The sequence below is a fragment of the Hydra vulgaris genome, chromosome 13 (genome assembly GCF_038396675.1).
Source record: "Hydra vulgaris chromosome 13, alternate assembly HydraT2T_AEP".
Classification (NCBI taxonomy): Eukaryota; Metazoa; Cnidaria; class Hydrozoa; order Anthoathecata; family Hydridae; genus Hydra; species Hydra vulgaris.
Genome location: NC_088932.1, coordinates 31,260,001 through 31,283,600, shown reverse-complemented (window position 1 = coordinate 31,283,600; position 23,600 = coordinate 31,260,001). Strand labels below are relative to the sequence as shown.

Below are 23,600 nucleotides of genomic sequence, written 5' to 3'. Positions count from 1 at the left end.
TTATCGTTATAAAACTTCATATTTGCGCAAAAACATGCCTATAGACCATGCGAGTCTATAATCTATAGACCAAACAAGTAAGATCAAAGCAAAAAAACATTAGATACCATGTACTGTTAAAAATTTAAGTAAAATTAAGTTGTTCATTCAAATTGTTTTCCAATAGAAAGTGAAACAAAAAAATTTGGTTTAATAAATCGAATTATATTTCCTTATGTTTAAGAATATGCTTAAATTATTTTTTTAGAAAAAAATATCTTTGAACAGAAGTAAAATAATTTATTAACTTTTATTTAAATTTTTTATAATTTAATTTTTATTTTAACTTTTGCAATTACTGTTTTAATGTTTGCAATAATGTTTCTACTTTTAAAACTATTTTCAAGAAACAAAATATAGTTAACTATTCAAAATGTTTAAAAAAAAACTTTCTTCCTTATTCTCTCTTGTTTCTTCAAATTCTTTTAAAATTTTGCAATTTTTTTTAATTTCAAATTTCAATTGAAAAATTATTTGAATAAGAGAATTTTAAAAGAATAAAACTCTTTTGAAGAAAAAATTCTCTTTAACATTTTTTTTTTCTTTCAACTTTTTGTTTTAATGATCTATTAAAATATTATTGGCATCCGTGAAGAGATTTAAAGTAATTTAACTTCAAAAGTGCTTTATGTTGAATCAAAATCTCAGAGCGAAAGAGCAAATGATCATGGTTCTATTCAAAAGATAAATTTAGCGTGATGTAATTTATGACTAAAACATTACTTTTAACAATTGCCAACAAAATGCTAAATTAGAAAAAAAGTAAATAAACAACAACAACAAAAAAATTGCAAAATAATTTTTTTTAAGAAAAAACTAATCAGGAAGGTGGAAGGTGTAAAAAGCAATCATAATTCGCGATACACTTAATTCGAGACCTGATATATATATATATATATATATATATATATATATATATATATATATATATATATATATATATATATATATATTGACCCAATAATATAAATATATATATATATTTATATATACTTACCCAATAAAATATATATATTGACCCAATAATATATTTATATATATATATATATATATATATATATATATATATATATATATATATATATATATATATATATATTGACCCAATAATATAAATATATATATATATTTATATATACTTACCCAATAAAATATATATATTGACCCAATAATATATATATATATATATATATATATATATATATATATATATATATATATATATATATATATATTTACCCAATAATATATATATATATATATATATATATATATATATATATATATATATATATATATATATATATATATATATATTTACCCAATAATATATATATATATATATATACATATATACATATATATATATATATATATATATATATATATATATATATATATATATATATATATATATATATATATATATATATATATATATCTTGTTTATATGGTCATTTATTTTGAATTGGCTTGCTAATATGCAGATATTTTTGAAACCATTTTAAAAGTTTAACCTGCGCAAAAAAACTTTTCTAATGCCTTATTTATTTCTAAAACAAAGTAACACCTGAAACGTCACTCTTCAGTGCTTGCTAAAATAATAAAATAATCTTTAAAAAATCCAATAAAACCATTATATGTAATAAAATGGTTACGAATTTAAATTTGTACTGTTAGCTAAAGAAATTTAAAGTTAAATTTCTTTTCATAAAAGTTGCCATAAATGGTTGTCATTCTAACCCTTGATAAGATAGCAATAAAAATTTTTTTTGAAAGGAGTCTTAGTTTTTTTAATTATGTAAGTGGGGCTTTGTCTTTGCATTTTAGCATCTCTCAATTTTTTAAGATTTCTCTTTAATACCGTAGCAAACAAAGGTCAGATTTCTGTGTGCCAAAGATTGTTTTAGAAATAAGTTCTATGTAAGAAAACATCTGCCAGTAGAAAATTCTATTTAAAAAATATCTACATTTTGATAGTTTCATTACTTGAGATAAAAAAGAACTGAAAATTATTTTTTTTAATTTGTGGTAACACAAATTGCTTAACATTTTATGAACCAGAAATATATTATTATAACAAATTATGTTTTATATCATTGGTTCAGTTTAATCTGCTAACAAACTGTCAACATAATATCAAAATGCATTTTTGATGCATAATTGAGTATTTTATTTGAATTTTTATTTTGAAGGTTTGAATGAAGGTTTTTGAAAGTATATATTGAATTTATTTTTTCTTTATAATTTAACTTGTAGTTAATAAAGTTAATGTAAAAACAAACAAACAATAAAAACGAACAATTTGAACTAAATCAAACATTTAACTAAATCTTTTTATGATGATTTAGTCTTATAATTTTAAATAACATTGTTTTAAATAACATTATTTTGCACCTATGATTTTATTGCAATATTATTCGTAACATACAAAAATGCTTCAAAACTAAAAGAACATATTTTTTTCATAATTAATAAAGATTTTGAGCATAAATAATGTTTTTTCATTTTTAAGACATTTAAAATTTTTTTTTTAAAAGACCTAAAATTTATTAATTGTAACATAACTTTTACTTTTCATTTTGACAAAAAAATATTTGTTGGTGAATAAAGTAATTATAAAAACTGGTGCACCTGAAAGAGTTATCTCACAAATAATTGCATGGGTGTTTACCAATTAACCGATTTATGAATTACTTAATACCATTTTATTCCATTGGGAATCATTTAATGTCATGTTATGTGCAAATCTTGCTACAAAATGAGTTAACACTTTTAACAAAGCTAATATTCTAATATATTACCTGCTCATTTAAAAACTTGCAATAAGAGAGTTGTCACAAAATATAAACAGTTTTCTTGATTTTTTTTTTCTTCTTCAGAGTTATAGTATTCACATTAATTTTTATTATTCACTTACTACAAGAATAATTAAATTTTGTGTTTTTTCATACAAGAAAATTAGTACCCTATCGCTTTTCCAGGATTTTCTCATTTAAAAAAACTTGCAACAAAATCAAAAAATTATTAAACTATATTTTGAAAAAAATCTAAAGTCGGAGTTTAAGGAGTCCCAAAAAATTGCCCGAATTCTGCATTCCTGATATATATACATATACATATATATATATATATATATATATATATATATATATATATATATATATATATATATATATATATATATATATATATATATATATATATATATATATATATATTATATATATCATAATATATAAATATATTCTACAAATAAAAAACTACATATTTTACAAGTTTCATGCAAATTGTATATATTGTATAAATTGTGTATATATATATATATATATATATATATATATATATATATATATATATATATATATATATATATATACCCAAATATATGTGTATATATATATATATTTGTATATATATATATATATATATGTGTGTATATATATATATATATATATATATATATATATATATATTATATATATATACTACATAAGTAAAGTATTATCTTTCTTTGAGACTCAATTTACAGACTTTCATTATTCATATCTGCAGATATACATATATATATATATATAACGAAATTTCAAAAGTTAAAGATACGATTAAAAAATTATTAATTTTTTTATTAAATCATAATATTTATTGAACTTTAAATTATAAATAATTATAATCTAATCAATTAGACACTTTTGCTGATTAATGCACACCCTTATTAAAAAAAATACAAAATTTGAAACATATCTTAACAATATCATATAAACAAAACACCTTACATGTAATTCATGTTTGCATTTTTTTATAATGGTAAAATGCCCATGCAAAAATAAGAATGTTGCAATGCTGAGCACAACATCATCTTCAAGACTTTTATTAGAGCGAACCAACAGCAACATCTAAAAAATACTTTTATTCAACATCTTTGACACATAAATTGCATCACTTTATCACTTGTCTTTATAAAACTAAATCTTGCTGATTTTACAGTACCAGTAATCACAAACATAAAATATGATTAAATAAAAAGAATCAAAAATTATAAACTATATAAGGTAAATTGGTATAAAATATTGATAAATTGATACATATATCTATCTATCTATCTATCTATATATATACAGGGCTTGTGATGAAGCGAGCGCGATCGCGCTCCGCTCGTAAAACGCGCTCGTAAACGGTATTTTCAAACATTCTAGGCGCGATAAACAACGCTCGTTCAGCTTATAACGAGCGTATAAAATAACGCTCGTCCAATAGTTCGGGATTATTTTTTTATTTTCATAAAATATTTAAAAAAGATTTTTTATTAAAGATATACTATTATCAAAGCACTAATATAAAATATAAAAAGCACTACGTCGTTCTCTTTTGCACTAACGTAATGAATGAGCAGTTTGAAGTCGTTAATAGTCACTAATTTCTATTATGGAATGTGCACGTGGAAACACAATGTGAATACAAAAATGCGCAAATAAAATAAGAATAGAAAATTAGAAAACCACTATAAGAAAATTAAAACTTTATTTTTAATCTATTTAGAGTATTTTTAATCTTGTGAAAATATCAAGTAAGATTTATTTGATTTATTGTTTATAATATTCCACACATCGTTTATAATAAAAATAAATATTAATAATAGAGTAATTTTTAAAATTAGTTTTTGTTTATAGTATAGGTTTTTTTATTAACTATTATTTATTTTAACTCAAATTTAAAACGATTCTGTTGTTTAGAATGTTCGCAATCGCATTCGAAAAGTAAACAAAGTAATAATGTCAACATTTATTAAATGGAAAGTTATTACTCCAATTTATTATTATTTCAAATTATTCTTGTGTTATTTTTTTTAAGGTTAAAAAAACGTAATTTAAAAAAGAAATTTTAGAAAAAAATTAAATAATTAATTTGGATAAAAAATATCAAAAAATATAAAAACCATTAACCGTTAATTAAGTTTACCGCGTAACATTTTAAAATGCATATATCAAAACACTAAATTATACTTCAATACCAAATCAATAAGAAGTTGCGTTTTTGTTTGATATTATTTTTTTATTAATATAAATAGTTAAAAATAAAATCGCGATCTGACAATATACAAGAAGTTTGGAAGTATAAAAATCTACTTCGTTGAAGTAGTTTCATGAGTGTGATACTAATTCAAACATTTTTTGACGAAAGAATTATGTAACAAATAAAAAAAGATATAAAAAAATAAAAAGCTTTTTATGAGCATCGCCTTCAGCAATTTTCATGATCGCGCTCGCCGACGTTATTTCGAGCGCACGTAATCACGCTCGATGAAAACATTTTCTAATTTTACGAGCGCGATTTAACACGCTTGACGATTATCTTCATCACAAGCCCTGTATATATATATATATATATATATATATATATATATATATATATACACAGTATTGGACAAAACCAGTGCAACCAAATAATGCTAATTTAGTTTCTTTACATAAAAGTGCTGCAATTTTTCAATTTAGAGAAATAACTATGAAACTGTTAAGAGACAAAGTTCTTCAAGTTTTATTCATCACAAAGTTCATTATTTGTACACGAAAATTAATAAATTAATCAAAAGTATTAAAAAAAGTTGGTTTCCTTCTGGACAAAACAAGTGCAACACGACAAAAAGTTGACCAAGCTGTATTTCGCTATCAATATTTCGTGACGAATTCTTTGTTGTCGATCACAGCCTTGCATCTTCAAGGCATAGATTCGATCAGTTGATCAATGAAACTTTATGGAATCGCTGCCCAGGCCTTTTGGATTTGTTCAAACAGTTGATCCTTATTACGAACACCTTCACGATTAATTCTGCAGTTGACGATCTCCCACAGGTTCTCCATAGGATTGAGATCTGGAGGTTGAGGCGGCCAATCCATCACCGATAGGTGGTTGTCTTGAAACCACTGCTTGACTACTTTTGCAGTGTGTTTCGGATCGCTGTCTTGCTGAAAAACCCATTTAATTGGCATATTCCATTCAGCATGAGGTAACATAACATCTTTCAGGATATTTTTATACATGAAACGGTCCATTATTCCATCATTTCGATGTATTGGACCTAGACCGTTAGCAGAAAAACACCCCCAGACCATTACATTGCCTCCACCATGCTTCATGGTCTTATGGCAGTAACGTAAATTGAGGCGTTTTACGGCCGGTCGACGTACACGGCAAATGCCATCGCTCCCAATGATGTTGAACTTCGATTCATCACTGAACAGAACAGTTCGCCATTTCTGCACATTCTAGTCAATGTGAGATGTAGCAAACAGGAGTCTTTTCTTCTGGTTTTTTAGTGAAATCAGCGGTTTTTTTGCAGGGCGTCGAGAAAACAATCCGGCTTCAAGCTCTAATTGCTTTTGTATCTCGACTGATGATATCCAGGGATCCTTCTTGACGGATCTGACGATCATAGAATCTTTTCTAGAAGTGGTGAAATGCGGTCTTCCACCTTTGTTATCTGCTGTCAACTTCCCTGTAGAACGATATTTGGAACATAGTCTTGATACGGTCCATTTTTTCACGCAATATTTATCACAAGTACTTTTTTGTGACATTCCACTTACGTAATCGCCAATAATTTTTTTTCTTAGTTCCAATCCATGACTGTCGGGAGCCATTTTTGCACTTGAAGTCATAAAAATAATAAAAATAAATAATCACGCTTCTCAAGGCTTACCGTGTTACATTTACCTTGTGATGATACAATAATGCTCTGTGGAACACAACGTCTTGGTTGGATGTGGACTGTATAGATGTAATGAAACACTAGTTGTATTTCACTTCTTGTATTGATGTTCTTTGATAAAACAATTTGATAAAACTCACTTCGATAAACTGTTTTGATGACTGATTGACTTCCATATACTGACTGAATTACATGTCGATTTACATGTCTCTTATATAGTAAAATGAACCTGTGTGAACCTGTTCTGGAAGATTCTAGATGCTTCTTTTCGATGCTTCTTGAAGCTTCTGGATGCGTCTGGATGCTTCTGAATGTTTCTGGAGATTTCTGGATGCTACTGGATGCTTCTTCTGAAAACTTCTGGAAGCTTCTGCATGCTTCTGGATACTTCCTTTAATTATTAAAAAACTTCTGTGACGTTGACACGGACCAGATTTGAATGAAAATGAAACAAACCAAAAAAGTTGCACTTGTTTTGTCCGCTGCAAAATGGCACTTGTCAACGAAATTCTGCCTGAGTGCTGTCACCTGTCAGCTGATCGCTCATGTCATGGCATGCTATGACTACAGACTCCTGAACTGTTTGCTGTGGTAGTATAGTTCGTTTTGTTTGTAAGACATGAATTTTTAGGAACACTTTTTAGCATTGTTCGATTTTGGTTGCAAATGTTTTGTCCAATACTGTATATACACACACACACTATATACACTGCAGGTCAAAAGTTTCCGGACACTTAATATGTTTATATAAAAAGCTAAAATCTATCCTGAATCATTAAATTAATCAATAATATTAATTTATAATACTTAAACTTACTAATTTTAAGTATTTATGTAAGTTTGAGGTCAGTAATTAGGTATTACTGACCTCAAACTTACATAATTAAGTTGGGTTTTTTTAATTGTTTATTTTAACTTGATATATAGCGTTACATTACTCTTAAGAGTTTGGTCTTGTTAAAGTTATTTATTTGTTGAAACATGAAGTAAATATTTATAATATAATGATAGCCGACTAAAATGATTTAGAATATTTAGTTTTGTCTAGTTTTCATTTGGTATTAATGACAGTAGCATTAAAAAATCTTTAAAAAAATTTTAAAATTCGACTATTTAATTAAAAATATGGGTAAAAAATCTTCTGTAACGGTTGCAAAACATTCTGAAATAATTACATTACATAAAGAAAGTTATTCAGTTTGTAAAATTGGCAAAAAATTAAAAACTGCCAGAAGTACTGTACAAGATACCATCAAACAATGGAAACAGGCAATTTTGAAGACAAAAAAAGATCTGGTAGACCATGGAAGACAACAAAAGCAGAAAATAATAGTATAATATTGTTGAGTAAAAGAAATCGAAGACTTACGGGCCCCGGAAATAACTTCAGGCTTTAATAGGAGTCATTTAAAATCTATTTCATTAACCACTATGAAACAACGTCTTTGACAAGCAGGACTTTCCGGTCATATAGCGGTCAGGAAACTGTTGCTATGGATTAGAAATAAAAAGAAAAGGTTACAATGGGCTATAGACCACCAAAATTGGACAGAAGAAGTACTGGGGAAAAGAACTATGGACCAACGAGTCCAAATTTGAACTGTTTGGGCAAAGACTTAGAATTGACATCAGAAAAACAACAAAAGAAAAAATGATCCCAGAGTGTTTAGTGCCAACAATCAAGCATGGTGGTGGGTCAGTTATGGTATGGGGATGTTTTTCTTCAGCTGGTGTAGGTGACCTAGTTAAAATTGAGGGTATTATGAAAAAAGAACAATATAAAACAATTCTAGAAAACAATGCTATACCTTCTGTCTTAAGTACTATTGGTCGTGGTTTTGTTTTTATGCAGGACAATGACCTTAAACACACCTCAAAATTATGTAAGAACTATATAAAGGAACAAGAGGATAATGGTGTCCTCAAAAACATGACCTGGCCGGCCCAATCACCAGATTTGAACCCAATAGAGAATTGTGAACCCAATAGAGAATTGTGAACCCAATAGAGAACTGTGAGAAGAATTGGTCAGAAAGGTTAGACAAAAATGCCCAACATCCAAAGAGCAACTGTGGCAGATATTAGAAGAATCCTGTTTATCAATTACACCTGAAATAATAAATTAATTAATAAATAAGATGCCATGAATTGCAAAAAAAGTGATAAAAACTTGTGGGTTATTTTTTGACGAAAGGACAGTTTAATAATAATAGTGTTGTTAGTATTTTATTTATTTTATTTTTTGTCTTTATTTTTTCCTTTAATAAATGTTCTTTTATAAAATAAATATGATATTTGAATTTTTTTTGAAATAATTATGGGAGTTTTAATTAAAAAATTAAACAAAATCCAAATGTCTGGAAACTTTTGGCCTGCAGTGTATATATAAGGTAAATATACTGTGTATATATATACATATTTGCTATCTATCACTATCTGCTATACATCACTATCTAGTCATGTGCTCAGGCTTGGTCGGAAGCGGGTGCAATTGCATTTGATTTTTTGAGAACATTTTAATAATGCGCAAAAAAAACTTGACTAACGGGAGACAATTACAAAAAAAAACTTTTTGTAACAAAAAGAATTTGTTACAAAAAAACATAACTAAAAGAAAAAAGATTAGGTTTAGAATTAATAATATATAAATTCCCTCTTTTATAATCTTTTTATAAAATTAGGTGACACTCTTTTAAATAGAATAACAACTTACTATTAATATTGGAACAAACGTTCTTCAATTTAGTATAAATATAATTTCAACTTCTAATAAAACTAACGCTAGTTTAACTTTTTAATATATAAAAAAACAAATTTTTTTTATTTTCATTTTTTTAAATTTTTTTATTTTCATTTTTTTCAAATTTTTTTTATTTTCATTTTTTTCAAACTTTTTTTATTTTCATTTTTTTCAAATTTTTTTTAATTTTTTTATTTTTATTTTTCACTTTGCGTAGTTTGCAAAGTTTTATTTTTAGCAAGATAGAACAAATTTTCAGCAAGATAAAACAATTTTTAGCAGAATAGAACAAAAGAAGTAATTAAATCATAATGATTTTTTTTTAGTGTCTTTAAAATGTTTATTAAAATTCCACAATGTACTAATAAAATTCCACAATGTTAATAAAATTCCACAATGTACCCTAAATCAGCTGTCTATAATGATCAGTATCCAAACTGCAGACTAAGTATACATTTAATAACTTTAGGTCTTATAGATTACTATATTAAAATATATATTGAAATTTAATATGGAAGAGCCATATTACATTCTAAGTGAATTATAATTTTATTTTGGATTTAGCAAACTTAAAGTACATCAAAATGTTTGAAAGCAAACTATTATGTTTAAACATAATAGTTTATAAAAAAACCATACTAAAAAAGTAAAACTATAAGGCAGAAGCAGAACTACTTCACACCTGATGATGTTTAAGTGGGCTTTTTAGTTATAATTAGTATTTAAACAGAAAAAAGTAAATTTAAGTAAAACAAGTTTGTAATAATGGCATCTAAAGCAAAAAAAATCAAAGTTAGTAAACCAATATCTAAGAAATAAAAAACTTTTCTTGACTTTTGACAGGCGCAATGTGTTGTCAAAGGTGATAAAAACAGCCTATGAAATGGCTCTAAAACTAAGCATGCCACATAGCCATTTCATAACACTGATTAAATGTCAAAGACTTAATGGTGTAGATCTTTTAGAAAGAAAAAGCAACAATAAAGCAGGTTACTGAATTTTTAGGTTCAGTTTAATATTTACTAATATAATTCAAATTAAAAAATTAACTTAAAGTTACATTACTATTATGACAGAAGTTTCAATATTTTCTTTTTTTATGTTTCTAAGGTAACTATGCAATAACCAAATGGTCATTTTGATTGATTAATTTGATTTTTTAACTTGGAAAATAATTTTAATATTTTTTTCTAAAATAATTTTTAATTTAATTTTTAGCACGTGAATACATCTCCTGCTTGCCAATGTCATTAAAGAAAAAGTAGCTAAAATTGTCAATGATGAAAGCATTTTCTCCATTCTTTCCAATAATTCACAGGCTAGAAAAACAAAGGATGAGAAAGAGTTGGTTCTTGTGCGCGCTGAACGTGTTGGGACCCCTGCTTATTTTGTAGTTTCTTTATTTGAGATAAACCAATTGGGTGGTATGAATGCAAATGCCAATATAAAGGCTATTGACAATATTTTTGTTGAAACAGGTAATGTTCCTTTAGCTGCAGCAGCTTACAAATACCAACTTGTCAATGCAACAGCCAATGGAGCAAGCATTAATTTCGGAATTTATAATGGGATGTTAAAACAATTAAAAAACTATAGAATGTGGCAAATCATATATTATAATAAGGAACTTAATAGCAGTACTCATTCGAGCATGCTTGACACAGTTCTCTTGGCAGCCATTGCAACCAAGGTAATTTTTTTATAAGGAAAGTCAACGAAGTGTAAGCAAACATCTAACTTACGCAAATACCTACATTACTTTAAATTGTGTAATGTTAAAAACATTAAAACATATATCAAGTTTTTTAGTTTTACTTTCACTTGAAAATTGCATTTGCGGAAATTCTGTCTTGACAGGCTGGTAGTTTTATAGAAGCTAAAGATGACCTTATTTTAAATGTAAGTGAGGTGTTTTTTATTTTTTATTGGTTTAATAACTTTATGTTAGATATTCAATCGTGTTTTATATGAATCTATTTATTTAGTACAGTGTTTTTGTCTGGTGGCGATATTTAAGTTAGATTTTATAAATTTCAATTTACATTTAAAGAATCATTACAATATACTTCTTAAAAAATTTACATTTGCTTTTTTTACGTTCTAATTCAACAAATTTTTTATATTAAGTGTTTAAAATTGAAAAACAATATTTTGTTTGTTATTCTAATTTTAGTGCCACAGCTTATCACATTGTTGGTTTTAATTTCTAACTTATCTTCATTTTTAAAACTGATTTTAAAAAAATGTAACATTTTCTTTAATATGATTGTATTATTCTATTTTATGTTATTTTACTAATAGCTTAATTGCTTTAAACTGTTTTTAATTTTCATTTTGATTACCAGTATATTTGCTATTTATTATAGCCAATAAAGTTGTAGCAATCCCAGCAACAATAGCTGCTGCACCATCCTTATCTGAAACTGCTAAAGAAAAGATTTGTAGGTTTTATAAATAAGTATAAAACTAAAATATCATTCAGCTCTTTCAATTGTTACTTTTTTTATTTTTAGATAACTCTTTTAAAGTGTTTGTACTAAGTGTTTGTATTAAGATGTTAATAAGAGCCCACATCCTATAATGCACATAGGGCGTGGGCCCAGAACGGGAAAAGATTTCCCTTCATTTGAAGGAAAAAGTGTACCCTTGCCGAAAGTAGGCGGAGTTAAAGTAAGAAGGGGAAAATACTTAACTACATCTACAAAGTGAAGGTGCAATTAAATGTTTATAGTTTAATATGTATACTTTTATTAACCTCTTTTGTTAAATTTTGTTTGTAAACAATTAATAATTTTGTTTCTTTTTTTTTTTTAATATTAAGTTATATTTATAAAAAATTGTTTTTGAAAAGGTGTACATTCTGTTTCTACACTAAACATCATCAAAAATTCAGTCAGCAGAACATGCAAAATAATTTGCTGCTGAGACGATGTTTATGATCAAAATAATAATTTATTGTTAGAAAATATTTTATTGTCAGTTTAAATTTTGTGATTACTTTTAACTGCATTTAAAAATTTTCATAACAATTAACAATCACTAAATTAGGGGTAACTAATAGGTACCTACAATAAATTTGCAAAAGAGCTATTTCATTGTGTGTGTTCTTTATTGATGTGTCCTTATCTGTTTATGAAAACATTAATTTTTTTGATTAAAAGGATCATATTTTTAAAAAGAAGTTAACATTTTACTATATCCTTTTTATTTATTTTATTGTTTGTTTTTATAATTTTACCTTTATTTTCTTATGATGGTATCATGAGTTATTTTTCATGTTTAACTAGAAATATTTTAAATTAAGTAGTTATTTTAGTTCTTTTGTCAACTTTGGTGCTTTACCAATTACCATTAGTTTACTTTGTCTACTGTTAAAATATAACTTAGTAAACTTTAATTATTTAAAATTTACTATGTTGATCTTTAGCAAATAGTTTAAAAAGAAATTAGTTTGTCGCAATCAAGGTAAAAATATTTTTATTTTCTGGTCGAATTACGAAATATGTTTGCACCGATAACTCTTATGTTTTCGTTATTTTGTGTAATTGTCATTAAATTTCGTTATTTTGTGTAATAGCTAATTGTCTTTGCAGTTTATGACTCTTACAGATTTTGACTATTTTTAACAATACTCTAGAAAAAGATCAGCAAGATGTAAATTGGTTTGTAGTGTTTATATTATTTTACTTCTTTTATTATGTCATAATTTTATTTTATTTTTTTTCCATTTCAGATATATCTTACTATGCTTTTTCAGCATATTGCAGAGAAATAGAGGGCTTACATCTCATAAGAGGGCTTAAATTTAGAGCAAAAGCTCCCCCCCTGTGCCTCTTTAATTTTTTTTTCAATATAAAGTTGTATATTATTAAATAGTGTTAAAAGATGATTTTATAGCATGCCAAAATAGTTAAAGTGCTTCATGTGGGTTCAAATCCTTTTGTATACACACTTAACTTTTTTTTTTAATCTTTTACAATTTTCTAGAATAGAAAGTAAAACATTTTTAGAGGCCCATAGATATATGCTTAACATATATAAAGATATTATATTTTATAACAAAAGAGTTTTTTAAAAAGCTTTTTAAAATTTTTAAAACCATTTAAAAGCTTCCAGAAAATTTATAAAAATATAAAACACTGTTATAAAATTAATTATAAAAAGAATATTTTTTTTTCATAGCTTTAAAAAGTAAACAAGTATTTCTATAGTTATTTTTCTAGTTCTTACTAAAACATATTTAAGTAAGGAATAAGTATAGAAAAGGTCGGTGTGGAATAGATGTATTAAGACCCGGGTCTTGACAGCTAGTATGGTATATTTCCATATTTAATTTGTTTCATAATTCAGAAAAATTAAAAAAAAACAGTTAAAAAAGCTGCTGAGGCACTAAACATTACATACTACCCCTTGCCTAAAATAACTGGAACGTGCTTTATCAGTCACAGAAAACGCAGCTTTACAAAACTTTTACATAACTGGCCTTCTTTTATTGTGGGTTTCGATAACTCTCTTGTTGATCATGAAACTAAACTTTCTGGGATACTCAAACGCTTGTATGACTACAAACTATTATGTATGGTTTGTAGTTATTTGAATATCTTGAAAAAATCTCCATTATTATTAGTTTTCGAAAAAGAAACCCTAATAGTGAATGAGCTGAAACCAGCAATGGATGCAGCTAAGACTAGCTTAGACAAATTACTCAATGAAGATATCGATGATATTATTGATTGATATTTACGTAAGTTTATAATAAAGGAAAAAGATGGTTCAATAAATCTTGTTTCTTTTTACTTTAAAGAGTTAAAAAAAAATCGAATCCAGAGTTCGTTGAGATTGAGCTTTGCGATATGGCTAATCTTAACTATGAATGTATTAGTTTTGCCATTAAAGTAAGAAAAGCCGCAATTAAGATCATTCTGCAAATGATAAACAATAAATTTATTTCGCTGTTAAATCCTATATTTGAATCAATGGATTGGTTAGATCCACAATTATAGATAGCAGACAGCATGTACGATGATGCTAGCATCTTTTTATTACTAAATGAACTCTTTTACCCTCTAAAAGCTGCAGGAATGAATTCTATAATGGTTCTTTTTGAATGGAAAGATTAAAAATTAGGATTAGAGAAACAGTATGCAACAATGGCGCAAGTTGTTGCAACTAAATATTAAACATTTGGTCAGAAATAGAGTGCGATTGCATCCGCTTTCCGACCAAGCCTAAAGACTCAAGGGTCATCTACAGCTACATGAAATTGTTAAAGAGCTTGAGGGAAAATATCAAAAAAGAAATCAGGAGTCCAACCATATTACTGTAAACTGATAAAGGAGTTGGAAAATGTCCTTGAGAAACCCGCTCTTGCTACTCAAAAATTTAAGTTTGAGGATCTCCCGCCAAGACACTGTCTTAATCTGAAAACTATTGAAGGAACAGTTGAATGGAGATTTTAAGAGGTCTTCTTTTGTAAATTCTTGTAAAATCATTACAGCACTTCTAATGACTCAAGTTAGCATTTAAGGGGTGTTTTCTGCACTTAAATTTCTGACCATAGGACCAATATGACTTTGGATCGACTGATGGATATATGATGATGATATGATATTGATCGACTGATGGATATTTCTTAGAACAAACAAAGAATACCATTAATTTTAAAATTTTTGTTATTAGTTGAAAAGAAAATAATCTTTTTTTTTTCTTCCCCGCTTCAGTTTTAAAAAATTATTTCTCTTTTAAATACTTAATACTCTTTTAAATACTTTTAAAAACTTAAACAGGTAAAAAGTTGTATCAGAAGCATACAAAAACCAGGAGATGAGCTTTTGGAGCTGTAAAAAAAAGTCACAGCTTGACAAGCCTGGTACAAACAATCTTATTCTTTTTGCTTAGAAGAATTGGTTCTATTTGATTGACATCTTTTGAAATGCCATTTAACTTGAATTTCATCTTAGGATGTAATTTAGTAATTAAAAAGATAAACAAAATTTTCAATTAAAAAAAAAAAAATTAATTTACAAAAAAGTTTTTCACCTGATATACAACAAATGCTCTACACATTACAATGTTCTTTGGATTAACATTACTAAAATATAAAACAATAATTAATGCTACTAAATCATTAAACATTAAAACGTTTTTATTATGTAATATTAGCATAAAAAAAAACAACTATTTTAATAAAAATTACTCCTGTTGCTGATCATCCAATGTACCTCTAATAAACAACTCTTGCAGCCATAAAGTATAGACAGCTACATTTGTTTTGATCTAAAAAAAAATTTTTCTTTAAAACTTAGCTTGTATGTTTAAAAACTACCACCAACACTATTATTTACTCTCAACAAAACTAGACAAAACCACTACCAAGTTAGGAGTCAGGGTTATCGTTTATTTGATTTTTGAATAATAATTGTTTCTTTATCAAGTTTTCATTTTGTCTCTTTGATCTGTGAGAAATTTTTTCAAAATGAACAACATAAATGCACTTATAATGTCACATAAATAAAGTCAACTTTAATATAAGAATAATTTTTTTAAATATTTCGAAAATGTGAACTTTTTTTTTAATTTTGATTGCACAATTATATTATTTGACATATATAATACTTGACTTATTTTTACACTATTGTAAACTTAATTATACTTTTGTATATACTATATTTACTCCATTATTAGGGTGGGGCAAATCTGAAAGTTTTTCTATGAGCTGTTTTTAAGGCAAATTATGATGCTGAGTTTAAATCTGGAAGAATTGTTGGCCTGTGACGGCAATTTTGGTTAGAAATTTGTTTGTTTTTTTCAAAATGGCTGCCAAAAACTGCTGAAAAAATATTTTCCACAATTGTGTGTAATACATTATTCTATATTAGGCACCAGCAATTTTTAACTATTTTTAGAAAGATTAATTACTTCAAGTGGGACTACTTTAATTAGACCAAAAAACTATAATGTACAAACTTTGAAAGTTGCAAGTTATTCCAATTCTATCTTATTTTAATTTTTTACATTTAATTTATTATGAAACATAATCTAAAGTGAGTTATTATTGATGAACTTTTAAAATGAGTGCTGGTGCAAAACATTTTCCAGCGTATTTTTATGTGTAATGAAATATTAACAGTTCATTTTTTAACTTTTATAATTTTTTAGACATGTTAGGGTCCTGTAAAAATGGGTAGTTTTAAATAAAAGCCATATAATTAGTAGAACTTATGTAAATAAAAAAACTAAAAAAAAAAACATGGTTGCGACTTTTTGGGTTTAGATTATCACAGTTATCAAAAATATTTTTTTAGATATTTTTGTGTTTAAGTTAAAAAATAATTTAATTTTTTAGCATGAAAACTTTAACTGAATGCAGAAAAAAATAAAAACAAAAACATAAAGTTTTGGTTTTAGTTTTAACTCTTATTTTCTAATAAACTATCAACTCCAGCTTGAACCAACTTCATACCAAAAATAGCTGCTACCTATTCTATATGTTTTCTTGGATGTTGGATCCAAATATTGTAAAAATTTGTGCGTTAAATAGCATTCTAGATCAGGAACATGTGTTTTCTGCCCAAAAAGTATCGCAGAAAAAAATGGGAAATGTTGAAAACTTAGTAAATAGTTGCAAAGGTAGACATGCACCTTTGTATGCACATACTTGTTCACTAAGGCGCCTTTGTGACCAGCAGCATGTTCAGTCTGGTATAAATAATCTATCTAAGCGACTGAATGAAGTGCTTACGTGACCAACAGCACCTTCATTTTGTTATATAAGCCCATTGTTTTAGTGCTGATTTTTCATTTGATGTCTCGATGCACGATGATCCACCATACCAAAGAACACAGAGTGTTATTAAAACTTTTATAACTTTTAAAATACTAGAGATAATTTTGTTCTGTAAAAAGATTAACACCATTACAATTTTGTACCTTATGACATCTAAGGAATTAATCATAACCTCCTATGATTTTAAAAAAAAGGAGCAAATGATGAACATAATTTCTATAATTTATTATTACTTTTTATCAAAACAAAATATAAAAAACATCTTATAGATATTTATTATCAAATTTAAACATTGTTAGACCATTAAAAATTAAAAAAACTTACTTAAACTAAATGTGATATGAAACAGGGATTATTAAAGATCAGACATCAAAATCGCAAAATAATATTAGAGGAAATGTTTTAACGTTTTATGTTTTAAGTCATTGCTTCAAAAACGTAAACACTAATTTACGCCAAAAAAACTAGAGAAATTTGCAAAACATGACAGGTTCGAAAACATATTGTCTAACAGGTAGAAGAACATAAAATATTTTTATGATTTTAATATGCAAAAAAGGTTGAAATTTTAATAACTTACGTCATTCATCAAAAAATATTAGGTTTAACACTTAAAAAAAATAACTTTTATAATATAAATGCATTAAAAACAGACATTTTGTAAATGAAACACATGGATGACATAAGATTCAGAAAGATTAAAAATTCATGAATAAGTGTTCCAAATTTCAACAGTCCAGCATAAAGATAAGTCAGGCAATCTTAGTTTTCCCAAGACAGGTTTTTCATAAACATTGTAAAAAACAGAAAAGTGATCACAAATCATTGGAAATAATCTTACAACAATTATTTTTATTCCATTTAATGTAATTATTTAATAAGGAAAGATAGATATTTTACTTTTTTTTATTTAAAGACGACAGTATTTATAGAAAGAAAAAAAAAACTTTTATTTTAAAGTTAGTGAATTTTTATACTTTTTATGCAGAATATATTTTTAATAAACTCGTGACATCAAGCTCATTTTTATATCGAGTGAAACGGCCGTGATCCGCTGTGTCAACAAAACATAGCCAAGAAGATAAGAGACAAATACCAAACTTTCATGACTTTGGTTAAACAAAATAACAAAACAAAAGTTACAAGAAAACAAGTTAATAGATACAAAAAGCTCAAGATTTCAACATGCATATGGCAAGCAGAGCCTACAACATTAGAACAAATGATGTGGCATACCAAAGGAAATTGGAAGAATTGTTCTAAATTAAAAGGACAGATGAAGACAATACATTCCAATATGATACTACAGGTCTTACTTGGTAATTTGTACATCAATAATGTCATGGAAATGGAAAAAACAGGTGAAAAGAAACAAGGAAAGACATCAGTCAAATGCAAAAAAGCGGATATGGAGGATACCAGTTAGCAGAAAAAAATATGCAGATGTCTGCAGTACACGGATGCCCTAAATACTGGTCAAGATGGTCAAGGAACCAACTCGGAAGACCAAGATCAGGACTTCATTGCTATGCCTATAATCGTGCAAGAAACACTGTCTTCAAGTTTGAGAAATAATCCTTACACAGGACAGAAGACATGTTCCCAAAAATTCTAGTAAAAATTAGTTGTTAATGTTTGAACAAACGTATAATAAGATGCACAATCCAATGCTTATGCAACCACAAAATCAGTTGCAGTGATGCAGTTGGTATCATCATAAAAACTGCTTACATCATCTTTGGTCAGAAATGGACAATCAATTCAAATCAGCTAGATGAAGAATTAAGTGAGTGGAAAATCAATTCCAATTGCCTAAATGAAGTATTGAGTGATTCAGTCAAGACAGACTTGGAAGAACTGGAAAAGAGCACAACTGTCAACAACCTAAAAAGACGTCGCTACTAGAGATCACATTTTCCCGCTCGGCAAGGACTAAAGATAGATATTATACACATCTTACCTCAATTTCCAAATGATGGCAAATTATCTTCTCAATAAAGACGCTAGTGATGTTGCTACCGTTGGCTTAGACAATATAACAAAAGCTGCCGGCCACAAGTTGTATAATATCAAGGCAGACCACATTACAATCAGTGGTCCAGACAGAGAGCAGAAAACATTGATCACAGGCTACATGAGAAAAGTTCTCATTCAGGATCTGAGGGTACGATAGCCTATGCATTCAAGCTAAGGTATCTTGTGGTGTTGGCGGACTCTACTGTGGAAGAAGTGAAAGGTGCTATAGATTTTTGGATGTCAGACCAGTCCGGAGATTGTAACATATTGTTCAGAGGTGTTAAGGACAAAAAAATTTTTAAATGTTGTGCGCATTTAATAACGGGCATCAATCATGCTATCAATAAGGTAATTCGCAACACTGAGCATAAGAGTTTAGAAACTGATGGAAATATCAGCTGGACAAAAAACATCTATGTCTCCATCAACCTACACACTCTTGGACAAACCGCCATAGCCAAGTCATGCTAGTCACTTCATATGCTTATACACAGAAAATAAAGATTGGATCAATCTTCAAAATATTGAACATTGCGGATTCAGAGGTTTTGTTTCTAATCACTTTGGTCGCATTGCTGAAATAGCAAAAGAGTTCATAACCAGGAGACAATCATAAGACTTTTTTGAAGCAATTATGGACAAAAACTTGATCAAACTTGTACTAGCAATTTCAATTTATATGCAGAACAATTGGCTAATTAGCCGAAGTAGGTGAGATCGTTATTTTACCTACAATAGAATTACTTGGAATTGACAGGAGAAGAACAGACAAACGGAGAACTACTAAATATAATTCAAGCTGGAGTGGTGTGTGAGAGTCTTTTTTTAAAAAAAATATCACAACTGAAAAAATTTGGAAGCAACGCTGATTTAAACTGTGGCAGAGCAAAGCTTCTTGCTGCTATCTTGGCTGAAATCATAGACATTAATTTGACAGATAAAAAAGATGAACTTTTTCTCTCTAGTCATCAATCCTCTAATTACATATGGAAAGACTCTGATCTTGAAAGTAAGAACCACAGCTTGAAAATTTTGGGGTGAGTCATCAATGAAAACACCCGGAAAAGTCCTTTGGAGGGGTGGTAATATGGACCCTTGGGATACTATTGCAAGTGGTTTTAAAATCAACCATTACCGTCTGAGAAAGAAATTTCAATTTTAATATTTTTATAGTAAAAATGTTCATATTATGAATTTTGTTCAACACGTTTTATAAAGTAAAAACATTTTTTTAAGCTTATATTGATATTTTTTTGTAAATATAGAATAAATAACAACAAACATTCTTAAAAATTCCAACTCTAACAAAAAAAAATTGCATTTTCTTCTACAAAACTAGAACCCACCACATCTCTAATGTTGAACATCAGTTTTGTTTTGATTTCTTGTTAACCCACAACATTTTTTTAAGTTTATCATTTTTGTTCTAGTATTCAAACTAAAATTAATAAAATTTTGTTAGAGGAACTAAAAAAGTACATTTAAAATGCCCAATTCTGCTAAAACTCATGCTGAGTGTCAAAACACAGTTTGCCTGCTCTCTGCATATCAAAATGTAATCAAAGTATAACACCTTTCTTGATTAGCAGATTGGCAAAACACTCTCCAAATCCATTAGACTTTAATGATGATCATCTTCTAAATGGAATGTGCACAAATTGTCGTTTCATTCTGCCAAAAATTGATGAGGGAAAAACATTGCAGCCATTTCCTAAATTGTATGATTTCAGTTCAATCGCTGTGAAGCCATCAACAAGAAATTCTCCTGCATGTGACTGTATTATTTGCCAAATTGGTAAGTCAAGGGGCAAAAATTTATCTTCTTCGTCCAGCAGTACTACTCAAGAGAAATCATTTAAAGTTCAAAAAAGATGTACAAAATGCACAAAACATTAAAAACCTGTTGAAACTCGCCAATATTGGTGCATTTTCCTTTGTCTTGTCTTGTGACATAAAAGTTGCTAATGTTCTTTGTGGACTTTAGTCTCATGCTAGCAAACATCCTTGCTGTTAGTGTGATGCAGACTCTTCAAATCTTGAAAAATGTGGTGCACTGAGAACTTTTGGAAGCATTAAAAAGGCTCACCAAGCTTTTTTTGCTGAAGGAAGTAATGTAAAGAGTGCTACCACCTTTTCAAGAGTCTGAGCAAAGTTTGGCCAAAGGTCAAAGAATGGCCAGAGGTTTTAAACATTCTCCTCCAACCCTTTCATGGAGGACATTTTCATGGAAATCATTGTCAAAGGCTGTTGAAAAATATTGATATTCTTCAGCAAAAAGTTGAAGCAGCAGCTGTAAGTGCAGCATTTTCCTATGTTGAAGCATTCAGGCAATTTGATAAGTTAGTTACTGCATGTTTTGGAACCCATCTGGATGAAAATTTTCAAGAATACATTGAGAACTTCAATAACTCTAAAGGTCCTGTGTTCTTTCACATGGCCCAGTTCATCTCTCTGAATCATCAAAGTCTTGGAATATACAGTGAACAAGCCACTGAAGCTCTTCATGCAAACTTCAAGTCTCAATGACAACGATTCAAGAGACATGCACTTCACCCAGAACATGGATTGCAATTACTTAACTGTGTTGTAGACTACAACAGCAAACATGTATAGAAGTCAAAATCAAAACATGTAAGAGAGGAAAGTGTGATTTTATTAGAATTCAGATGTTTTAGCTATATGATTATATCCATTATGATATTAAGATAATCAAATTGTGAAATTATACAGAAATTTGCTTTGTTGTTCTTGCTTTTTCAGTTGTATTGTTAGAGAATACACATTTTTGAAAAAAAAAACAACTAAGAATTGGATGAATTAATAGCTTTTTAGTACTAAAAGTTACAAATCGTCTATTGAATATTGTATTGGCGCCTTGTCGTTTTTAACAGTAAAAAATTCAGATTATTACAATATCGAGCTTGTGATACTTTGTATGCATGAAATGACTGCAAAATTGAATCCAGCAACCTCGAAATCCTATAAAAAGAGATATTTGAGACCAAGGTTGTGGCTTCAGTACTTGTTTGAGACAATGGCTAATTTTAGCCCCCATCTTGAAAAAATGAACTTTTCTATTATGTATATACTATGTTTACTCCATTGTATAATATATATTCAATAAAGTAAACAAAATTTAATTCTATTATCTAAAAAAGTAAATATATAAATATATATAATGTAAATTGTAGGTATGCATTGGATATAAAATATATATATATATATATATATATATATATTAAATGATGTCATACACAAATTATTTAAAAAACATCAACGTAGTTAAAAAAATTAAAGGTTTTTCTAACCTTACAAGCTAATTCTTCAACTGTTTTTGTTTGAGTCATAGAATCAAATAAAAAATGCCCTTTGCTAAAAAAAATATGAAGATTATAAATTTTATATATATACATTATATATATATAATATATATATAAAATTTATATATGTATATATAAATATATATATAAAATTTATATATGTATATATAAATATATATATATATATATATATATATATATATACATACATACATACATATATATATATATATATATATATATATATATATATATATATATATATATATATATATATATATATATATATATATATATATATATATATATACATACACAGTACTGTGAATAAGTTTTAGACCATTTACATTTTTTCAAAAAATCCCGGAGAATTCTTCTCTAATATTTAAGTTTGTAGTTCTAAATTATAAGCTTATTAAAACACATGTATATCACAAAAAATATGGCACAATTACAAACTTTTTAATGTCAAACTTCATAAAAAACTCTTAATATTTACTATGTCCTCCTTTTACCTCAATCCCAGCCAATATTCGTAGGGGAATAGATTCATAAAAGTTAGTTATAAAATCCTGGGGTATGTTGTGCCATTCTCTTTGAAGTAATTCAAGACATTCTTCAGCATTTCAGGGAGCATGTTTGACCTTCTTTTTGTCCAGGTAATCCCAAATATGCTCAACTATATTCAAAACTGGACTCTGGGGAGGCCAGGTTATCAGTACTCCTTCCTCTGCCATTTTATTTAAATAGTTTTTTGCCACTCAAGAACAATGTTTTGGGTCATTATCCTGCTGCAGAATAAAATTATGACCTATTAGTCTCATTCCGGATGATACAGCATGGTGCCTTAGGATATTCACATAACGTTCCCTGGTGAGTCGCCCCCCTACTTGATCAAATCACCTACTCCAGATAAAGATAAACAGCCCCAAACTTGTAAAGAGCCTCCTCTGTGTTTAATAGTAGGGTTTAAACACTCGGGCTGTAGGC

At 27.5% G+C, this 23,600-nt stretch overlaps 1 protein-coding gene across 1 annotated transcript in view; it reads right to left on the bottom strand.

Annotated features, from left to right (window-relative positions):
• The window catches only part of LOC101238922 (myb-binding protein 1A-like protein), a 112,880-nt gene that overhangs the window by 42,939 nt on the left and 46,341 nt on the right, over nucleotides 1-23,600 (bottom strand). Inside the window, exons 11-14 of the mRNA XM_065815231.1 lie at nucleotides 22,599-22,662; nucleotides 15,685-15,764; nucleotides 15,528-15,579; nucleotides 3,816-3,935 (exon numbers count right to left, since the gene is read on the bottom strand). Coding sequence (XP_065671303.1) covers nucleotides 3,816-3,935; nucleotides 15,528-15,579; nucleotides 15,685-15,764; nucleotides 22,599-22,662 — 316 coding nt within the window. The remainder of the gene's footprint in view (nucleotides 1-3,815; nucleotides 3,936-15,527; nucleotides 15,580-15,684; nucleotides 15,765-22,598; nucleotides 22,663-23,600) is intronic.